The sequence below is a fragment of the Ascaphus truei genome, chromosome 3, assembly GCF_040206685.1.
Source record: "Ascaphus truei isolate aAscTru1 chromosome 3, aAscTru1.hap1, whole genome shotgun sequence".
NCBI lineage: Eukaryota > Metazoa > Chordata > Amphibia > Anura > Ascaphidae > Ascaphus > Ascaphus truei.
Window position 1 is genome coordinate 396454987 of NC_134485.1, and position 22209 is coordinate 396477195.

General features: G+C 46.0%; 1 protein-coding gene across 2 annotated transcripts in view; it reads right to left on the reverse strand.

Annotated features, from left to right (window-relative positions):
- The window catches only part of C3H11orf97 (chromosome 3 C11orf97 homolog), a 32494-nt gene extending 14483 nt beyond the window's left edge, over nucleotides 1-18011 (reverse strand). Inside the window, exons 1-3 of one of the 2 annotated variants that reach the window (XM_075593448.1) lie at nucleotides 17759-18011; nucleotides 14049-14153; nucleotides 3322-3450 (exon numbers count right to left, since the gene is read on the reverse strand). In XM_075593448.1, the coding sequence (XP_075449563.1) occupies nucleotides 3322-3450; nucleotides 14049-14153; nucleotides 17759-17918 (394 nt within the window). In that variant the 5' untranslated portion in view covers nucleotides 17919-18011. Of the gene's footprint in view, nucleotides 1-3321; nucleotides 3451-14048; nucleotides 14154-17622; nucleotides 17681-17758 lie in introns of those variants that run through there. The other variant, XM_075593449.1, reaches the window with a different exon arrangement.
- Nucleotides 18012-22209: the final 4198 nt, after the last annotated feature.

Genomic DNA, 22209 nt, shown 5'->3' on the forward strand with positions numbered 1-22209 from the left:
GAAGTGCACCAAATGAATCATTATTTATTTATGAATCATTCTACCAGGAAAGATGCATCAAGATATAAATCATTGGTTTCAAGTATGTCCTGTGATAGAAGTGAAATGCCAAAAGGGCAGCATCAACCATTATAAACGTGTCTGAAGTGAGAACACCGAGCTTGTGAATTTTATGGGCTTATTGTGAATTTAATGGAATAAGTTCAGTCCATTCCATAAATGAGGGGTCCAGTAAGAGAAAGAAGGAAATCCAGATTAAATTATTAAACCACAGGACTGTAAAAACAGATCTGGTGGATTACCTTCTGGTTTTGTATAAATTGGTTAACTACTTCTACAATTGATACCTGTGCTCAGTGTACTGTGCAAATGCTACTGGAATTTATTTTTGGAATTACGTCACTGATTCCTTCCTAGATCCAGATTCCATAGGGTTAATTTCTTACAGGTATCAATGTGAAAAAACTACCCTTGAGAGAGGCTGGTCTACCCCAACAACTGTGCAGGGCTCTGTCAGTTTGTACTCCCTCCCCAAGGGGAGTGGAGTGGGAGACTATACCTCTTACTTCACCAGGGAGTAAGGGAAGATCAAGGGCTGCTTCAGGGCCCCTTGGCCTGGAGTGGAGGTCCAGGGTACATCCTAAGCGTGAAGCCCCAAGAATTGCCTGCTGCTGTGAATGCTGTTAGATCTGCAGTGTACTAATAAAGTGTGTTCCTGTTCATCTATACCTTCCTGCCTGAGACAGCAATCTATCAGGGAGAAGGGCAAAGAAGTTCTCCTGTAGGGATTGTCCCCCACATCCCTGGGGCCTGCAAGAGATGGAGGCGGTGTCAACATGAGTACAAATCAGTTACTACCCCAGAAGCCTGTTCTGACTTCCTCCACAACACCGCAGGAGACTCAGATCTACTGTGCGCCAGCAGGTATGCACCACACCATGTACAGTGAAATCTCCCAGGGGGGACGGGGGGACGGACATGTGTTACATATACATAGTGAAACTTAAGTCTGCATGACAAAGGAGACTTTTGCTTGCATCTTTTGATCAAATCATGACAAGCCTGCTAACCAACATCAAGGTAACACTCAATAGCAGGTCCCTATGCTAAATGCATACAAATTCTAGTGAATTATGTGAAATATGCCAGAAGGGCTTAATAAACAAAGCATATGCTTCTGTGACTTAGTGCAGTTAAAAACAGGTAAATACCAGTAAAGATACTCACATATAGGCAAGTCTTAAGACACTCACTACTTGTGAAGTGGAAAGTGACATAGAAAGTGAACTTGCAGGGAGATTCTGTTCTGGCTGACAGATTCAATCTGTCAGTGGTGACATTGGATACCGAGGCTTGAGCCTCATTACTCCAAGTTCTCTCTTTTGAGTATATTGTCGCACATTTTAGAAAGCTTCTCGATCTGTGTTACTTACCACAGCTGAGTTGGTTTCACAGGGTCAGCGCTGTGATGGGTATTTGCAGGGACCTTACTTGGAGAATATATACCTTGAAGGGAGGGTTTAAAACCTCCCGCAACCTGCTCAATAAGCAGTTACAGGTGGATTGGATACATGCATTAATCACACCCTAATACAGGCAGTCCTCGTTTTACAATGCTTCGCTTTACAACGAATGGCTTATCCAACGCTATGCAATGCATACCTATGTTCATTTTTACAACGCCAAAACGGCTTATCCAACACTCTTACAACGCTTTGCAAAGTTGTTTATGTGTACATAATATATATATTGTACTATATAATATATTATATTTTTATATTATATTATATATTATGTTATATTATATATATAATACAGTATATACACTATATAATTTATGTGTGCTGCATATCTTATTGCCTGCGTAAAATATTTTGTCTATTTTAGCATTAAAATTGCCTTCAGGAACGGAACCTTTCATTTAAACAGTGTTCCTATGGGAAAACGTGTTTCGCTTTACAACGTTTCGCTATCCAACGCCATTTTGAGTAACGCATTGTGTCAGATAACCGAGGACTGCCTGTAGTGATGTCCCAGCTGAGACACTCTTACTGTATATGCACACAGCCCTTGTCTCTCCAACCTTGGACACGTACTTCAATCAAAGCATATAGCACAGGAGATGCTAATGCTAATTATAGACTATGGGGATATAGTATATGGCACGGCACCCCAAACCCACCTTAGCAAACTTGACACCCTCTACAATTCAATATGCCGTTTTGTCCTCCAATGCAACTACAACACACATCACTGTGAAATGCTCAAAGAACTAGATTGGCCATTACTTGAGTCTAGGTGCAAAGTTCATATTTTCTGTCTTGCCTTCAAATACTTTCTGGACAAGCTACCCACCTACTGTATCTGAACAAGCTCCTCACACCTACCACATGCAGCACTTATCTGAGATCTGACTCCAAAAGACTGTTCATGGCCCCATGGTTCAACAAAGTATCCGGCACCACCTCCTTCTCTTACCGTGCACTCCAAAACTGGAATAATCTACCAGAGACTCTCACAGCTGCCACCAGTCTCTAAGTTCATTCAAAACTAAAGCTGTCTCACATTTTAATCTGGTCTGTAACTGTTACATACGCCTATATTATATATTATCTCTAAGGCTACACTTATAGTGCCAGCGACGGTGACGTCTGGCTACGGTCGCTGGAAAAATCAATTTAAGATGACTTCCAGCGATCGCGACCAAGCCGTTGCGCTGCGCTTACTATGAGCACACGCGACGGCGGCAATGTATTTGTTTTGATGCAACATCGTGTCACTGTCGCCAGCACTTTAAGCGCAGCCTAACCGTGCATGCAATGTCTTGTATATAATGTATAATGTTGTTCATTTAGTGTAACTATGTATTTGTAACCATGTATCCGTCATCATAACTCTGTGCCCAGGACATACTTGAAAACGAGAGGTAACTCTCAATATATTACTTCCTGGTAACACATTTTATAAATAAATAAATCTGCAAGCGGTCAATGTATTGCATATGAGATTATTTAAACACCAAGCTTGATCCAGGGGGTGGTGCACTCACAGTATGCGGATAACTGCTACGGGTGCTCAGCAACAGCGATCAAGTGCAAAAGCCGACAAAAATAGACTAAAGTGGCACTCCAGTGGTCTTGCACAATAAAAATTTTTATTGCCAGTGATCGACATTTTCGTTCCGCTTGAGAACCTTTATCAAGCTTGATACACGACTACAAATTAAACATGGGATTTTACCTTCAATGTTCCATAAGTTAATAATGAAATGTAAAATGTGTTACAAGCCTACCCACAGGTGAAAAGGCTGATATGGCTTACCTCTTATTACCCGGTGCCTGGAATAATGTTCCGGTTGCGTCAGGAAGGTGTTTCTAAGAAGTGCTGTTGGATTGAAGGACCCCATGGAAATATCCCTCCCAGTACTCCAAATCTCTTCCAACTCCATTGCTGGAAAAGACAGAAAATGGTTTGTGGTCTCCAAACATATTTGTGCTAAAACATTGTGATGTCAGCACTCTATGTAATTATGTCTTTTGGATATAGAATATTGACTTGGTTTAGGACACGGTAGATAAATGTCATGCATGGGTAATTGTGCACTGGGTCATTTTCCTTATTAAAGGTGCAAAACAATTGCTGATGTGAGTTTCTAGAAAAAAAATTCCATGCTTTCCACTGCAGTTCTTTGCTTTATATTTATGTTGTGTTACTCCCAAGATATGGGGCTATATTTACCAAGCATTGCTAAGCCTTAAGACACCTCACAGCCCATTTGATTAGTAAATATGACCCATCATCTGCTTGGATATCTTACTTTTTGGGGGAGAAAAAAAATTGTGACAACTTTCTCTGAAGTTAAGTAATGGTTCAGCATTCTCCAAATCAAGGGCAAGATTTCCATGCAGAAATGAAAAAATAAAAAAAATACTTCGCATTACACATTTATTTCCTACCATTTTCTCAATTTTTTTTTTTTAAACTTTGGTACAATATATTTTTAGAATTTTTCTTTTTCCTTTCTAACAAATAGTCCCTACTTTAAAACAACTTGCTGGGATGTTTAGATGCTAGCGTGTGCATTTTCGCCTCATTCAGTTTTTTTCCAATTATGCAAATCTTGGCTATGATACTTAGCAATCTTCTATGTGCAATGGTTATATAATTCCCATAGTTTGATATTGCCTCATTTAACCGCATGTCAGGGTATGAATAATTAGCTTATAATGCTGCTATTGTTGCCACCGCGAGTTTGACATATCGCTTTGCTTTTCTGTCTCACAGTATTAAGAGTCACATAATGATGGCAGAGTTCAGTAGCTTGCCTGCGACGTGATATGTTTTAGACCCATTAAGCTGCTAGAATGCTGCAATTTGTTACCCAGAGGAGCCTCATACACCCCATTTTGCAGGTTATGGAATAATACACAAGTCCCTCCAACAACACATTTTTGACAAAATGAGAGCCATGCTATATTAGCGGTGTTATTCCATAAAACACCTTTCATTGCCAGAGGACATTATCTGGCCCATTCAAGTTAATGGGACGTACAGTATTGTAAGGTGCCTTCCAGAGCTGGAAGGTGTCTAATGGCAGATTATTGCGTAGTTAATATGCCGTCATAAATCTGATGATGCTTACTATTAGATGCTTACTGCAGAAACAGTTGCAAACTGGCAATCCCAGTGGTAACAGGCTACTCAAAAATAAAAACGAAGGAGATGACGTACCAAGGGAGATGTAAAAGCTGATACAGTGCAACTGCAAAGTAAAGTCTAAGGGGTCTATATGTAGCCAAACTGACATTAAAGGGTCTATTTAGTAAACTCTAACAGACATTATTATTCATCACCGGAAATAATTGGACACTGACACAATTTTCATAATTTTGCCTCTGTACGCCACCACAATGGATTTGAAATGAAACAACCGAGATGCAATAGAAGTGCAGACTTTCAGCTTTAATTCAAGGGGTTGAACAAAAATATCGTATGAAACGTTTAGGAATTTCAACCATTTTCATGCACAGTCCCCTTATTTCAGGGGCTCAAATGTTATTGGACAAATTAACAAAATCAAAAATAAAATGTTCATTTTTAATACTTTGTCGAGAATCCTTTGCAGGCAATGACTGCTTGAAGTCTGGAACACATGGACATCACCAAATGTCGGGTTTTCTCCTTTGTGATGCTTTGCCAGGCCTTTACTGCAGCTGTCTTCAGTTGTTGTTTGTTCGTGGGTCTTTCTGCCTTAAGTTTTGTCTTCAGCAAGTGAAATGCATGCTCAATTGGGATGAGATCAGATGATTGACTCGGCCATTGCAGAATATTCCACTTATTTGCCTTAAAAACCTCCTAGGTTGCTTTCACAGTATGTTTTGGGCCATTGTCCATCTGTAAAGTGAAGCGCCGTCCAATCAACTTTGCTGAATTTGGCTGAATCTGAGCAGACAATATATCCCTATACACTTCAGAATTCATCCGGCTGCTTCTGTCACATCATCAATAAACATTAGTGACCCAGTGCCATTGTAAGCCATGCATGCCCATGCCATCACACTGCCTCCACCGTGTTTTGCAGATGATGTGGTATGCTTCAGATCATGTGCCGTTCCAAGCCTTCTCTATACTTTTTTCTTCCCATTATTCTGGTACAGGTTGATCTTAGTTTCATCTGTCCAAAGAATGCTGTTCCAGAACTGGGCTGGCTTTTTTAGATATTGTTTGGCAAAGTCTAATCTGGCCTTTCTATTCTTGTGGCTTATGAATGGTTTGCACCTTGTGGTGAACCCTGTGTATTTGGTCTCGTGAAGTCTTCTCTTTATGGTAGACTTGGAAAATGATATGCCTACCTACTGGAGAGTGTTCTTCACTTGGCTGGATGTTGTGAAGGGGTTTTTCTTTACCATGGAAAGGATCCTACGATCATCCACCACTGTTTTCTTCCCTGGACGTCCAGGCCTTTTTGTGTTGCAGAGCTCACCAGTGCGTTCTTTTTTTCTCAGAATGTACCAAACTGTTGATTTGGCCACTCCTAATGTTCCTGCTCTCTGATGGATTTTCTTTTTTTTTGCAGCCTAAGGATGCCCTGTTTCACTTGCATTGAGAGCTCCTTTGACTGCATGTTGTGGGTTCACAGCAACAGCTTCCAAATGTCAACGCCACACCTGGAATCAACTCCAGACCTTTTACCTGCTTAATTGATGATGAAATAACGAAGGAATAGCCCACATCTGTCCATGAAACAGCTTTTGAGTCAATTGTCCAATTACTTTTGGTCCCTTGAAAAAGAGGGGGCTACATATTAAAGAGATGTAATTCCTAAACCCTTCCTCCAATTTGAATGTGAATACCCAAAATGTACAATAACAGGCAAAATTTTGAATACCCTCAAATTAATGCTGATAGACTGCACTTTAAGCCCGTATTCATTATTTAACTGTAAGTTGAATTTATTTTGGTACACCGACAAAATAACAAAACTTGTGTCACTGTCCAATTATTTCCGGACCGAACTGTATTAAATCTGCTGCAAAGTTTTTACTCTAGTTTTGCAGGCAAAAGACTTTGATACACAGCACAATTAGGGGTTATTCGTTAAAGTACAATGTTGTCAATCACTATTTAACAAAGGTTGAACTCAAATGACATGTCTTTTTTTGAACCTCAGGTACAGTACTATGCAACGGTAGAAAAACTCCCCGTGACTTGAATGCGACTTTCTGGACGGTAGTGCCCTACCGGTACTGTGGAACTTTAATTAACAACTTACTCAATGTCAATATATTAGGTACTCTGATCTATGTACATTGTTTTGGAATTTTTTGGAAATGTAAGGAAGTGGGGTCATGTTAACTTCTCCAGCTAACCATTTATTTCACAAGTAGAAAACTCAGCTTGTATTTGATAAAGCTGCATACAGATTCCTTTCCAAGACGCACAGACCCCTATGTTTTAGGTTAGGCTTCAGAATAGTTTTGCATTTATGTCCTAATTCAGCATCATCAGTCATCCATAATGAATACTCCATAAAAACGTTTGCTTGACAAGGCACTGCTTAAATAAATCAATGGGTAGATTATCTCTTCCACTTGAGAGATTTTCTCTTTATTCTTCCATCCAGAGTGTCGCCATAATGAATACTGTGGGGTTCACGTGTGCTTTTTATTTGCGTCTTGAAGTTCTAATTAAGTGCCTTGTCAAAACCAAAGAATTGATGGACTATCCTTATTCATGATAAATCTGTCACTGGCAGTGAGCATTCAGGCCTATTGAAATGTATTTTTATTCGCCTACTGTACACCCATATTTGAAGTCTTTGGCTGCAATGGCTATGAAATAATTGTCACAGCAGCAATATAAGCTACATTAACCATTATGTGGCAAGATGCCTGCACACAGGAGATCACAGACATAAAAGCTTAATGTGCCAGTCCTTTGTTCCCACTTACTTGAATAACAGAGACCTCACGCTGGAAGTTAAAAGGTCACAGCTTTATTTAACAATTACAACATTTCTCATTAACTGCCTGCCAGCCAAGAATCATAAATTCAGAACATCCATAAGTTCTGTCTGCCATGAGGGGAGATCCTCACCAGCCATATTTCAGCCGACCTCCCTCCCGCTCCCAGGATGCTTCACTAAACATCCCCCCGGGACTGCTCAGGCCCAATGCACAGCTTTCCCCTTTTGATGATGCTGCAGACTTTTGTTTGCTTCCGAACCCATTCATTCTTTTTCCTGTCTCTTCTGGTAATACCCAGCACTCAAGTATTCACTTTTGATTTTGATTCCCCTTTCATCCCAGTTCAATGTCTTGAACAATTCTTGGTAAAAGCCTTGGTGACATGGTGTCTTCCTGCGGCACTCCCTTGCTGATCCTTATCTTGCTTGTATCTGCATGTCATCTAATGGTTGATATCAATCTAACCTTTTAAAAACTTTGGTGGTTTATGTACTCTATCAAGGCAATTTTGGAGCAAAACTTTCGAATTTTCACACTGCACCTATATATCAAAACATTTTCCCCATCTGCCCTCATCCCTTTCAGTTCCAGTTTTTTGTTTTTTCTTTCAAAGTTCTCATTTTTAAGGTTACATAGTTACATATTACATGGTAGAGGTTAAAATGATATATATCGCCATCAATTTCAACATATGTTACATTTAGACGACAGTTACTTATCCTATATTTGTATTTAAAGTATATTGATCCAGAGGAAAGCAAACAAGAAACCCCATTGAGCCATTATCCAATGATGTCTCACAAGGGGAAAAATAAATTTCTTCCTGACTCCAATAATGGCAATCAGATTTCTCCCATGATTAACATTCTTCTCATGTTTACTTATTTGGTAGATCCCTGTATACCTTTCCTTTCTAAAAAATATGTCCTACTTATTGTATCTGCCATCACAATTTTCATGGGCAATGAATTCCACATTTGAACTTCCCTTAGTGTAAAGAACCCTGTCATATTTTGCTGATAATCTCCTTTCCGCGAACCTTAAGGGATGAACTGAAGGGTTTGCACTGCCCATGGAATGAATAGTTCTTTTGAAAGCTCTTTATATTGACCTTTTGTCACGGTTGTGCTCGCCACAAACCAGGGTCGGACCGCGTGGCTGAGGTGGGGTTGTATAAGCACCGACCTTAGACCACGCAGGCTGATCCGGATTGCGCAGTTCGTAGTCGTACATAGCAAAGTCGGGACTGGAGAGAGCAGCGTGGTCAGTGGACTAGCCAGGATCAGGATAGGAGACATCATGGTAAACGTAGTCCAAGCAGGTAGTCGGCAACAGGAGATCAAGCAGGTCTTCCTGCTTCAGCGAAATTGCTGCAGGTCGGGAACGGGGTTTACGCGAGTGGCGTCCACGGCCCATGGCGCCGCTTTCAGGAAGGAGAAGGCTGACCGGAGTGGGCACACCGCCAGGCAGCACTGATAAACCAATGCTTCAGCGCAGGAGTCCAGAACGAGCCTGTGCGGGGAGAGAGAGCTACAGAACTCAGGACTCAGCGACAGGCCTCTGCTATAGGAAGGGCAGCAGACCTCAGGAAACAGGGTGCTGAAGTTACGCTGGAGATCCACCGCTTCAGCACAGGAACCAGGATACGGCCTCTGCAATGGAGAGGGAGCAGCAGGCCCCAGGAACCAGAGACAGGCCTCTGCTATGGGAAGGGCAGCAGGCCTCCGGAAACAGGAAGCTGAAGTTACACTGGAGATCCAACGCTTCAGCACAGGAACCAGAAACTTGAACTAAGACAATAACAGAGTTAGTAACAAGAGAGAATCAAGCCAGGAGCTTGTGGCAGAACACTTAATAACATCCAAGAAGGATTATGCTCGGCAGAGAAGCATTGTGGGAAAGCTGTATTTAAAGGTCAGCGAACCTATAGCAAAAGGGGCGTGTGATAGCATTGTTCTAATGACTGAACCCATGCTGGGGCTGCAGTAATAGCTAGCACAGCTGCAGAATATATCATGGGGAGTGTTCTAGGATTGCACAGGTCTGTAAGGCAAGGTAAGCAGTAAACCGAGGTGTGGATTCCTTACAGTATCCCCCCTTCATGTGAGACCTCCGGGCGAATACGACCACTCGTAAACCGAGGTGTGAATTCCTTACACCTTTGCATATATTTGTATTTAGTTATCATTTACCCTCTTAGATTGGGTGGTGCCCAAAACTGTATTCCATATTCAAGGTGTGGTCTTACTAATGATTTATAGAGGGGCATAATTATGTTTACTTCCCTTCCATCCATTCCCTAGTTTAATATAAGATAAGATCTTATTTGCTTTTTTAGCTACTTCATGACAGTGGGCACTATTGCTAAGCCTGCTGTCTACAAGCACTCCTAAATCCTTCTCCATCAAGGATTCCCCAAATTTATCCCCATTTAATTTGTAAATTGCCTGTTTATTCTTGCTTCCCAAATGCATAACCTCACATTTACCTGTATTAAACCTCATCTGCCATTTACCTGCCCAAGTTTCCAGTCTCTCCAAGTCCCTCTGAAGAGTAATTAGATCCTGCTCTTATTCTGCTACATTACACAATTTAGTATCATCAGCAAAGATGGAGACTTTGCTCTCTATGCCAACCTCAAGGTCATTAATAAACTAGTTAAAAAGTATGGGTCCCCGTACCGATCCCCGAGGACTCATTGACTGGTTCGAAATCCCTGCTCTCTGTAAGCCTGTCCTTGTGAGAGTTCCTAAACACACGGTCACTGCCCTCGGCCCGGATTGGTCCATCAAAGACGAGCCCTAGCTCTGTGATTGGCCCGTGAGTAGGATCCGTTCTGTGACTGGTCAACATCCGGTTTCCCATGCTTTTCAATGGTGGCAAGGGAATTATGTAAAGAGTGTCCGATCTCAGTTCTACAGTCATCCCTGGAGCTAGCGTGGAGGCGGTGTGCTCTGAGGCTGTGCCAGAGATACTCAAGAATGAGGCTTGGTTCCGATCTGAGCAAGAAATTTGAACTTGCTCTTGCAGAAAGAGCCTCATTGAGGTCTTAAAGTACCAGACCCTTACGGAGTGTGGACACCAACAAAAGTAAGCCGTTGATGCTGCACCTGGCACCTAGTTAGTTAGGATTCTCCCTGTAATCCCTGTTTGGTGAGTGTAAGATCTTTTCGTGTATTTGTACTTTACCAGTTGACTCGTCAGTCCTAGCCCAGATCCTGGACCAAGGACCAAGTCAAGCTCTGCTGCGAAGAGCAGGAGCTGCCAACGGAAGAAAGACATGGTTGCAGACCTGGTCCAGCAAAATGTCCCAGCAGAGCCTGAGGCAGACCCAGTGCGGTTCTCCTCCAGGACCTTCAAGCTCAGAGGAAGACGAGACTCCGCCAGCAGTTAGTCGGACCCTCGGGCTGGTCGACCATCTCGCCGCTGCATTGGCGGCCTTTGGTGAAGGAGCCTCGCAGTAACTACGCCTGGCCACCATCCACTATCGAACAGCTCAGGCAGCGCCTCTATCCCTGGTGTCTAATCACAGTCCCAGCTCCCAGGCAAGTCGTCCACCCCTATGGCAGCTTTGCCCGTTCAACAAGGAAACGGACCCGTAGGGCTGAGGTAGGGGTATAAGATTACTGACCAGAGCCTGGGGACATTTAAACATGTACTTGTCAAAGCAGGCGGCCGGGAGATGCAGTTGTCGGAGCGGCAGACCTGACTTGGCTTGTTGGGTCGGGTGCGCAGTGGACAGCAGTCGGTCAGGCGTAAGAGCGGACATCGTGGTGAAATGTCCCGTGGCGAAGTGTCCCGGCGGCAGAACACCCACAGCATTTTGCTCGCGGTCAAACGTCCCTTTCCACTGTTCCAATTGGCTAGTTTGAAATTCCCGCTCCCTGTAAGCCTGCCCTTGTGGGCGTTGCTAAATGCATGGTCACCGTCCCTGCCCCTGATCGGTCCATCGCAAGTGAACCCTAGCTCGATGATTGGCCCGTGAACAGGATATGCCCTGTGATTGGTCAACACCCGGTCTCATGCTTTTCAATACTGGCATCGAAACAATTTAAAGGGTGTCCGATCTCAGTTCCACAGTCGTCCCTCGAGTTACCGTGGAAGCTAAGTGGTGTGATCGAAGGCTGTGACTGAGATACTCCAGAATGAGGCTCAGTGCTTCATTTGAGCAAGAAATTTAAATTTGCTCTTGCAGAAAGAGCCTCCCCGGAATCTTGAAGGTTCAGACCCCTACGAAGTGTGGAAGCCGACCCGGGTAAGCCTTTGAAGTGGCAGCTAGTTAGCTAGGATTCCCCCCGTAAAACTCCATTTGGGGCGTGCAAGCTCTTGTGGTGTATTTGTGCCGTTGACTCTCCGGTCAGAATAAACTTGTTTTATTGATCCCCTTCGTTCTGTCTGGGGCTTGATCTTTGTGAATAGTTCTGGCCTTCCGTGACACAGCTAATTAAAAGGAGCTGGGATATTGATGACTTCGTCTATAACCAGCTCATCGTTATCAGAGAACAGCACTACTCTTTTATTGATATCATATTTGCATGTAGCACATTGTATGTGTTAGGCCTCGGCCATGTTACCTGCTGGCGTGCTGAGGCGCGCTGAGGCTCAGGGACAAAGGGTGCTTTCCCTGGCCTTAGTCAGCGCGCCGTCAGGGGGCATGTCGGGGGCGGGCCAGTGACGTCACGGAGCTGGTTCGCCCTCATTGGGCGAACCGCTCACGTTACCAGCCCTACGCGCCGGCAAGTGGGGAAATGTAAAATTCTGGTAAGACCTGCGCTTCCGCAAGCCCTAGAGCCCCTACTAAGGCCGCTCTCATTGTGGCTTTTGGGGCTCAGCGCTGAGCGGGAGCGCGCCTCCGCCAGCAAGCAGCAACCATGGACAAGGCCTTACAGAGCCTCCTTGGGAGGTGTCACTTATTTGGAAGTGTACCCATTTTCATGTCGCGAATGTTGGAGGGTTTGTTTAACATGGTCTAAATCCTGATGCTTTCCAGGAAATTCATTCACATTCATGTTTGATAAGCTTATAAATTATAAAAAAAACATTATTTTCTATGCATAAAACCAGATATGTTTCTACTGCACACACCAAAAAAAAAAAGCCACCTCATGTGCAACTTATCAGCCGTGATGTCATGCTCTCTGCTCAGCCGGGAGATTTCTGGCCAGTTAGTTGCGCGCCAGGGGGAGGTGGGTGTGGCCATGACGTCACAGTGCTCGTCTCGCCAAGCAGCAAGTGCACGGGCATGCATGCACGCATCCTCACACTAGACGAGGGCATTCAGAGTTATTACTCTGATCACGCCGAGCATGCGAGCGCGGTTCCCTCCACCCTGGCCGCAGCCTTAGAAAGATTCCGTCACCCTTAAAGTAACAATTTTACCTAATAACAGCCTGCTAAAAATTATTTATGTTTGCCTTTACTCCAGGTGTCTAAATCCAAAGAAAAATAAATAAAGTTGAATGTGTGCATCTGCACTTTGTGAGAGCTTTGTATACAAACCTCTTATAAGAGCATTCCTGCATACAGTACATTTGTTTTTTTACCTGATCCAGTGGGTCTCATGGAGCTGTTCAGAGGCCCCCCCGACTTCTAGAAATGGCAGTGGCCATGATTGTAGTCTGGCGCTACATTTGTCAGGGATTTTTTTGTTGTTGCCAGAATGGGCACAAAACATAAATGCATATCTTGGGGGCAGGGGGGCCCCAGATCAGTTCTAGGGGATCCCTCGGTTCAGGTAAGCTTAAAAAAAAAAAAGTTTCCAGATGAGATTGCGTTTCATCTTTACCCTTATAGCAGCAATCACCCCCACACTGAACGGGGGAACAACAGGTGAGCTCTGGGGGACCCTCCAGTTAAAAGTAGTTTTTAAGCAACAATCACCATTAAAAAAAAAATTAAGCCTTTACGTAAGCTGCTAATTAATTTTACATTGTGCGGATCTATTTCTTTAGTTTATATCGAAACCTTTTCTCTGCATTCTGTTCAGAAAATCAATAAAGATATATCTTGGAAAAACCCAGGTATTTGCTGAGTTACTGCCTGTTTATTATTACCCACCAAATGTTATCTTAATGTGTGTAGATGGATAGGAGCAACCATATTAATTTCCCTGGCAGGGCATTTTTTGTTTTTGTTTTAGCACATGCAATCTTCAGAATGTAAAAATAGTGGTACAGCTCAACCCCGTTAAAAGGCGACCCGTTACAACGCGAATCCGCTTATAACGCGATACAAGCGTGGCTCCCAATTTTCATATTTATGAATACTTTACAACACTATTATTGGTATCTTAAATACTTTATTGTATAACGCATACAATTGTATATTATTTCTTACGCGATCCGCTTATAGCGCGATGTGATTCTTTGGACCCCAAGCACAGCGTTATAAGGGGGTTGAGCTGTATTGCTAAATACAGCAGCAAAAGAACTCTGCAGTGGTAACAATAAAGGAGATATTTAATTTTTCATGGTAAGTGGAGGGCATTTCTGCTTTAAAACATCGTGGTATGTTAACCACTTGCTGCCAGAGAGCCCCTCTAACACTGAAAGGGTAGGGAGAAAAGGATATCTCAGACTTTACCTGATGGAGTGTTTGTAACTTGGGTTTCATCTCTCTGCAGAAACCGCTCTTCCTCAGTAAGCTGCTGGATTCTTTTAGGCGCCCCAACATAAAAGAAGTGTCTCCCTGTTGGGGGAAAAGCAGACTTTAAACGTGTAGCTACTGAGAGAATGGACTTGGCTATTTCTTTGCTTTTAAGACAACTGTGTCAAAGTTTCCTTTGCGAAACCAAATACAGCTCAACCCTGTTATAACGCGGTCCTCAGGGGCTACCCATCCGACCGCGCTATAACCGGGGTTGCGCTAATTTTTTTTTTTAAATGGCCGCTGCGTGCCTGATCAAGGGGAGGAGGCAGGAGTGAGGCGCCGGCAGCCCCAGCACTTCCCCCAGCAGCCCCACATGATCCCCCAGAAGCCACAGCACTTCCCCCAGCAGCCACAGCACTTCCCCCAGCAGCCCCACACGATCATCCCCCAGCAGCCACAGCACTTCCCCCAGCACTTCCCCCAGCAGCCCCACATGATCCCCCAGAAGCCACAGCACTTCCCCCAGCAGCCCCACATGATCATCCCCCAGCAGCCACAGCACTTCCCCCAGAAGCCACAGCACTTCCCCCAGCAGCCCCACACGATCATCCCCCAGCAGCCACAGCACTTCCCCCAGCAGCCACAGCACTTCCCCCAGCAGCCCCACATGATCCCCCAGAAGCCACAGCACTTCCCCCAGCAGCCCCACATGATCCCCCAGAAGCCACAGCACTTCCCCCAGCAGCCCCACATGATCCCCCAGAAGCCACAGCACTTCCCCCAGCAGCCACAGCACTTCCCCCAGCAGCCCCACACGAACATCCCCCAGCAGCCATAGCACTTCCCCCAGCAGCCACAGCACTTCCCCCAGCAGCCACAGCACTTCCCCCAGCAGCCACAGCACTTCCCCCAGCAGCCCCACACGATCATCCCCCAGCAGCCACAGCACTTCCCCCAGCAGCCACAGCACTTCCCCCAGCAGCCACAGCACTTCCCCTAGCAGCCACAGCACATCCCCCAGCAGCCCCACAGGTAGGGGGGGGGGGGGGGGGGGGGGGGGAGGGAGGTTGTGTGTGTAGTTTGGCAAAAAAATAGTCTGGGTCCACGCTCAAACCGCGTTATAAGCGGATCGTGCTATAACGGGGTTGAGTTCTATGAAATTGTTCCAGGAAAGTTGAAACATTTATTGAAAATACCAGATAATGGAAGATATTCTGGCTTTGTGAAAATAAATAACACATTTTATTATATATAGATGTAGCACGCGTGATTACGTCTGCTGATGCGTTTCACTCTCTAGCCCAGTGTTTCTCAACCTTTTTTTCCCCCACATTGCTCCAATTTCCGAGGTATCACCATCATCTTATCAATTGTCCCTCTTTTTTTTTTTTTTATGTTCAACTAAAACTTCACTGTAAATGCAAAATTCTCTTTTTCTCTAGTATTTTAAGTGCAATACAAAATCTTTACAATCAGCAATAAATGAAAAACAAACGGCATTTGGATTATTACAGTAAAAGCTCACATTGTTTGTTCTTCTCCACAGGACACCCTTACGGTTAGTCTAATGCACCCCTGTATTACAAAGCACCCTGGTTGAGAAACACTGCTGTAGACCAGGGGTGCGCAAAGTTTTGATCCTGTGCCCCCCTGCCTGCTCACCTCCCGGCTCGCCCCCTCCCTCCCCCATCCCGCTCATCTCCGGCGTCAAATGACGTTGCGGGGTTATGTGACACCATGTGACCCCGCTGCATCATTTCACACCGGGTCACCATGGCGACGTGTCGCCGAAGACCAGGTAGGAGAAGCTGCAGAGGCCCTGCGCAGTTCCCTGGGATTTAATTTAAATGCCTTGGGGGAGAGCGCAGGACCTCTGTAGCCGCCACAACCCACCTGGAAATTCTCCCCCCCACTTTGCGCACCCCTACTCTAAACTAATAAGCGGAATGGGACGTTTGGCAGCGAGGGCCAAAATGCCACCGGGACACGTCGTAGCAGGGCAGTTAGCTGCTGGACATTTCTCCGTTTGCCCCACCCGGCAAGTAAGGTTGGCAGCGCCCGACCGCCCACTCTGACAAACCTGATCTGATAAATGCATATTTTATTGTCCCATGCAGGACTGCTACACTGCCGAGACAGCCTGCCCAACGCATCCTTTTTAAATGTCCCGCATGGGACATTTACATATTGCGCGTTGAAGTGACCGGCCTTCCCGATCTGACAAGTCAGGCAGTGTAGCAATCCCGCGCAGGAAATTTAAACATGCACTTATCCGACCTGACTTGTCGGAGCGGTCTGTCAGAGAACCAAAACATTGATCCAATAAAACTGATACTGATATTATTGGAACGCCCTCCCCCCCCCCCCCCACAGCATTTATACGTCCAATCAGGATGCAGCTGCATCTCATTAGCATAATATATGTGGCGTGTCACTGCCTGCACAGTATAAAAGGTGGCCTCAAGTTGGGTTGGGCTTGTTAACCAGGTTTATAACCAAGTTAGTAGTGGGAGTTGGGTCAACCACTTTCTAACAGAGCAGCCAAGTACACTGCACTGGCCAGGTTTAGTGATTTAATGTCATCCTCATCTCACACTCACTTTGACTTGAATATTTTCTATGGTGTGCCTCATAATCTCAGTGTATTATTGCCTCTTACTGTAATTAGATTGCTTTATTACCAGTTTTTCTACAGGGGGTGTATAGTTGAACTCTCTATATTGCTCTCTAGTTGACTCCCTTTAGGCTTTTGTCCGCTCCCCTACGTGCCAGCATGCTAATTCATTTATGAGTGACATTTGTAATTAATAGGAGGGTCACCCCAGCGAGGTCTATACAGCCACAGCTATGTGTGCATTGGTGATCCTGTAAAAAGGGGTAACTTTTAAGAATGTAAATCAAATGGACACCCTCACAACAGCCCCTATACAATATGCTGTGAACCCATCTCCCCTGCGCTGGTCAAGAGTTCAGCTCCATTCATACAGTATGTACAGGACTGTGACATCACAGCATATTGAATAGAGAGAGGTCAATGATAACTAAGGCTGGGGCCATGGTATTGCAGACCATGCGGAGGCGTCCGCACGCTGAGCGAACGGACTACCTTAAGGCAGTGATCGCGACACCTGGCGAGCGTGCACGTCCGCGCGGAAGCAGGAGGGGGCGCGTTGCGTGAGAAATCAGTTAAACTGATTTCTCAGCGCGACAGACAGGTCACGTGAGTGGTTCCCCCAATGGGGGTGGGGGGAACAAGCTGTGACATCAGTGGCACGCCCCCAAACACGCCTCAAGACGGCGCGCGACAATGGTCAAAAACGCGCCCGCTTTAAGCGGGTGACGTCACGGCCGCGCACGCCTCCACACGGGCGAAGGCACTATGGACCTGGCCTAACACAGCAGGTACTGTAACTGGTTTCTAATGAACATCACACTGCCGGGGTGAGAGCGCCACTAACTGCCCTCTGTTCCTATTGGCTGACGCTTTAAAGTTTCAACCAACAACAAAACACACTACAAAAAGCTATTATTTAGCTTTTATTGCACATCCCCAATCATTGTAGCTCACCACTAGTGAGAGACCCCACTGGACATTCAGTGGAGCACCGCATGTGTGTAAAAAGGAGTGGGAGAATGAGTTCTAACGCATTTAATTATCACTCCCTATATTCACATGGTTCATTCCCTCCCCCCACGGTACTCACTGGGTGGTACGTTCCCCATTGGCGCGGGAACTTCACCCTCTCGTCTAGTGCTCCCCAGCGCCCCGGCTACCCGCTCGCCCTCAGCTGCCTCCTTGACTAACGTCACGCTACACAGTGCCGCGTCAGACCCAAGTGCGCTGCCCCCAGGCTGCCTCCTCATCTCGCTTTCTGGCGGCGGCTGCAGCTGCTGGTACTCATGCAGTGTGCGCGGGTTCTGAGACCGCGGTCACCATGGTGACCGCCAAACCGACAAAATGCAGGGTGCGGCCATATTGGCGTTACGTCATACTGTATCCCGCCCCCCAGGGAGCAGTAGTGATGGCGTTGCCATGTCTGAGCTAGAATGCCCTCCCTTCTCTTAAATACTGGCATCCCAAGTGATTTGCCGTTACCACGCCTCATCTTGCACATACCAGACACACAATGAAAAGTACCAATTGTGCTTGCATCTTCATTAACACTTTGATCATGTCATAAAATAAACAGGAAAGTAATGCAACGTGATATTTTATTGGTTACATAAATGTGGTGTGCACTGCCTCCCACACAATAATTAAGGTTACCCAAGCAAAATACATGTATAGTGGGGTGCACCTCTAGAAAAGCAAAGACAAAGAGAATCTAACAAGGTATGCACAACTAGATTAAAAACAACAACACTGTATTGAAGCATGGCTCAATACACAAATATAAAATCAATTCAAAGATAAAACATCACCAACAAGAATACCCTTAATCAAGCACACTTAATGTTCACAATAAATACACAAAATATAATCATGAGGGTTGGTCACAAGAACCCTCAGGATATATGTAAGAATGTACCCGGGTACAAAAAATGGGCAAAATTATTATTTACTTAGAAGTATAAATATAGATGTAAGCAGCAAAGATGAAAATCCAATAATTATAATGCAATGTGTAAATAAATGATGGTACACAGCTAGCTAGGCCGAATGATCTAAGTAGAGCCTGAGCAGTAAATCTACATGGGATAATAGTTTCACAAATGTGTTAAGAAAAAATGAGACCTGAGAGTATTATCTGCTCTACTAAAGTGCTACATACATAGTGATGCGGGACTGTACGATAATATCAGTAAGCCTATATATCTGATCTCGAATAGAATCAAATAAAGTGAATAATGCTCTTTGTTAAATATATGCTAACCCGCAAGAGCTATAATAGCTTCCAAACTCAAGGAGTAGACAAAAAGACTCCAGTATATACTCAACATGCATTATTGTAGAGAAATAAGCAGAGCAGTTCCACGTTGAATCAGCTGTGCCAGTCCCAAGTACATGAAATGCTGCAGACCGAGTTTAGATACAAATACTGATCCCCCGGTAGTCCCAGCCAGCAGGGCATATCGTGATGACTCCTGCTCTCCTTTTTTTTTTTTTTACAGTTATAGGATTTAAGCAGGGGGTCTCCGGAGCTGAACAGTTTTAACGTTAGCTCCGGTGACCCCCTGCTTTCCGAGATACATACCTCTGCAGGGGGTGCCGGCAGTGGCATAGCAAGGCATGCGTGGGCCCCCGGGCAAGATGTTTGCATTGTGTTTGGCAGCCCATGCGTGACAACACTTGCCTACTGCGCATGCGCGACCAGGACTGCGGATGCGCGATCGGCACTTACCTGCTGCGTATGCGCGACCAGGACTTGCCGGCTGAGCATGCGTGATCGACACTTGCTGGCTGCTCGTGCGTGTGACGGTTCAGGGGATTCCTTCCCCTTCATGTGTTCCTGATGTCACACGCTCTCCTACCCTCTCTGTCCCTTCCCCTTTCAGTCTCCCTTCCTGTACCCATTTCTACCCCTCTACGGCAGCCTCTGATGCCGTTCCATTACCACGGCGCGCGCCCCACTCTCAGAGCCCCTGCTGTGGCGTGCCCCACTCTCAGGCCCCCTCGGTACCTCCTCCGGCAGCTGTCCCCTCCATTCCTCCGCCCTCCTCTGCGGGTGTCCCCGCATTGCGGCGCTCTGCACGCCTCGCTACGCAGCCTGTGCGCACGCACTCTCAGATTACAGAGGGCGCGCGCACACGCTCCTCTTGTAGCCTTCTGACTCCTCCTCCCATACCCTGCAAGCGATCTCCCTTATTGGTTCCCCTGTCTCCTCCTCTTCTCCTCCTCTCCTATCCCTAATGTCTCCCACTTCACCTTCTGCTCCTCCTCTCTCTCCTATTGGTGTTCCCTCCTTTATAACCCCTGTCTGTCCTTTCTATGATTGCTCTGCATAGCTTCTGTTATCCCTGTGTGTGCAGTCTTATGCTTGGCTCTCCTCTGTGTTCCAGCTTGTTCCTGCTCCTGCTTATCTCTGGATCTCCCTGGTTTGACCTCTGTTTGTCCTGGACTACCCTGCTCTCTGTTCCCCTTGAACCCTGCTTACGAACTGTACCTTGCTGATCTCTGTAACCCTGGACTTTGGCTTACGAACTTGACGACTCTGACTTCTGGATCCCTGGACTCTGGCGCACGGACATCACTATCCTTACTCTTTACTCCCAAGGCATTGCAAGTATCACTAACTATCTTTCAACAGGTCCGGCAACGCCATACCACACTCCGGGCACGCCCTCACTGCTGTGGGTGCATGGTAATACCCTTCCCACCTCAGTATTGGGGTCTTGCCAGGTCTGCGGGCATACAGGTGTGACATTATGCAGAGCCCAACAAATGCAGCCCCCCCTGAGGTGGGTACAGGTGTTTCACTTGAGGCCTTACAATTTGTGAGCAATCAGCTGTCCACAGTCTCCCATCAATTGGCTAACCTCTCCTTTCCGGAGACTCTCATGGCTCCAGCACCCCAGGTTACCACAACCTATGCCAACTCTGGACCCCGTATTCCATCACCTAATCGCTACGATGGGGACCCCCTCGCCTGCCGCGGTTTCCTAAACCAATGCGAGGTGCAATTCGAGATGTCCCCCTCCCTGTTTCCCACTGGTCGTTCTAAGGTGGCTTACATCTACGCCTTGCTTACCGGTGACGCCCTCGCTTGGGCTTCTCCCCTCTGGGAACGTAAGAGCGATCTAACCCAAGATTATCCTAAATTCAGGCGTGAGTTTCAGCAAGTATTTGATACTCCTGTACGGCGCGAGACAGCCACATTCTCTCTCTTCCATATTTCACAGGCCCGAAGATCTGCTGCCAAGTACGCAATCGAGTTCCGTACTCTCGCCGCAGAGACCCAATGGAATGATGAGGCACTCGCCGCTGCATATTGGCACGGACTCCCTGACACCTTGAAGGTTGATCTTGCTACTCATGCCCGGCCTTCTTCCCTGGAGGAGTTGATTACCCTGAGCGTACGCATGGACCAGTATACCCAGGAGAGACGGCACGAGAGACACAGTTCTTGTTCTCTTCCTTCCTCTGTTGTCTCTCACATGTCTACTACTTCGCCTCTCTTGGCCCCGGAGCCGATGCAAATCACAGCCAACAACTTCGGGCTGCGGAGAGAATGCGACACCGTCAGAAAGGACTCTGTTTCCACTGTGGTTCTTCGGAACATCGTCTCCAGAATTGTCCCCTGAAGTCGGGAAACGGGAACACCCAGTAAAGGTAGAGGGGCTTCTACTGGGTACTGTCTCTCGTTGCCCCTCTCTCTCCGAAAATCTTCCAAAGAAGTTTATGCTTCCTGCCACTCTGGAGGGTCCTGGACCTGTCCTGCAGGTAAAAGCTTTCATTGATTCTGGATCTGGCGGTAACTTCCTGGACCAAACCTTCGCCTCTGAGAATCAAATCCCTATGGTCAGGAGAAAAGCACCTATTCGTCTCGAGGCCATCGACGGTCGACCGTTCCAGCCAGCATTTATCATCTGGTAGTCCATTCCTCTCATACTGACCTTGGCCGACGGTCATAAGGAGGTAATAATTTTCGATATTTTTCATTCTCCGACTGTTCAACTTATTTTAGGATTACCTTGGCTTCAACTCCACAATCCGCGCATTTATTGGACCGGCACCCTGCCTATCCAGTGGCCTTCTTCCGCTGATTCTGCTCCTGCGGCTCCTCCTGTTGCGGTGCTTGCCGGCCTGGATTCCGTTCCTTCCAATCTATCGATCCTGCCGACCGTGTATCATGAGTACTTGGATGTGTTCAACAAGGTACAAGCTGAGGTTCTACCTCCCCATCTTCCGTACGATTGTCCTATCGACTTGATTCCTGGGACCATCCTTCCTAAGTCGAAATCGTATCCTTTGTCCGTTCCTGAGACTGAGGCCATGACATCCTACATTCAAGAAAATTTGGAAAAAGGATTAATCCGCAACTCTACCTCCCCTGCCGGGGCAGGCTTCTTCTTTGTGAAGAAGAAGGATGCATTGACCATGCATTGACTTTCGCGGACTCAATAAGATCACAGTAAAGAATCGGTATCCCCTTCCCTTAATCTCTGAACTGTTCGACCATCTCCAGGGGGCCTCTATCTTCTCCAAGCTCGACTT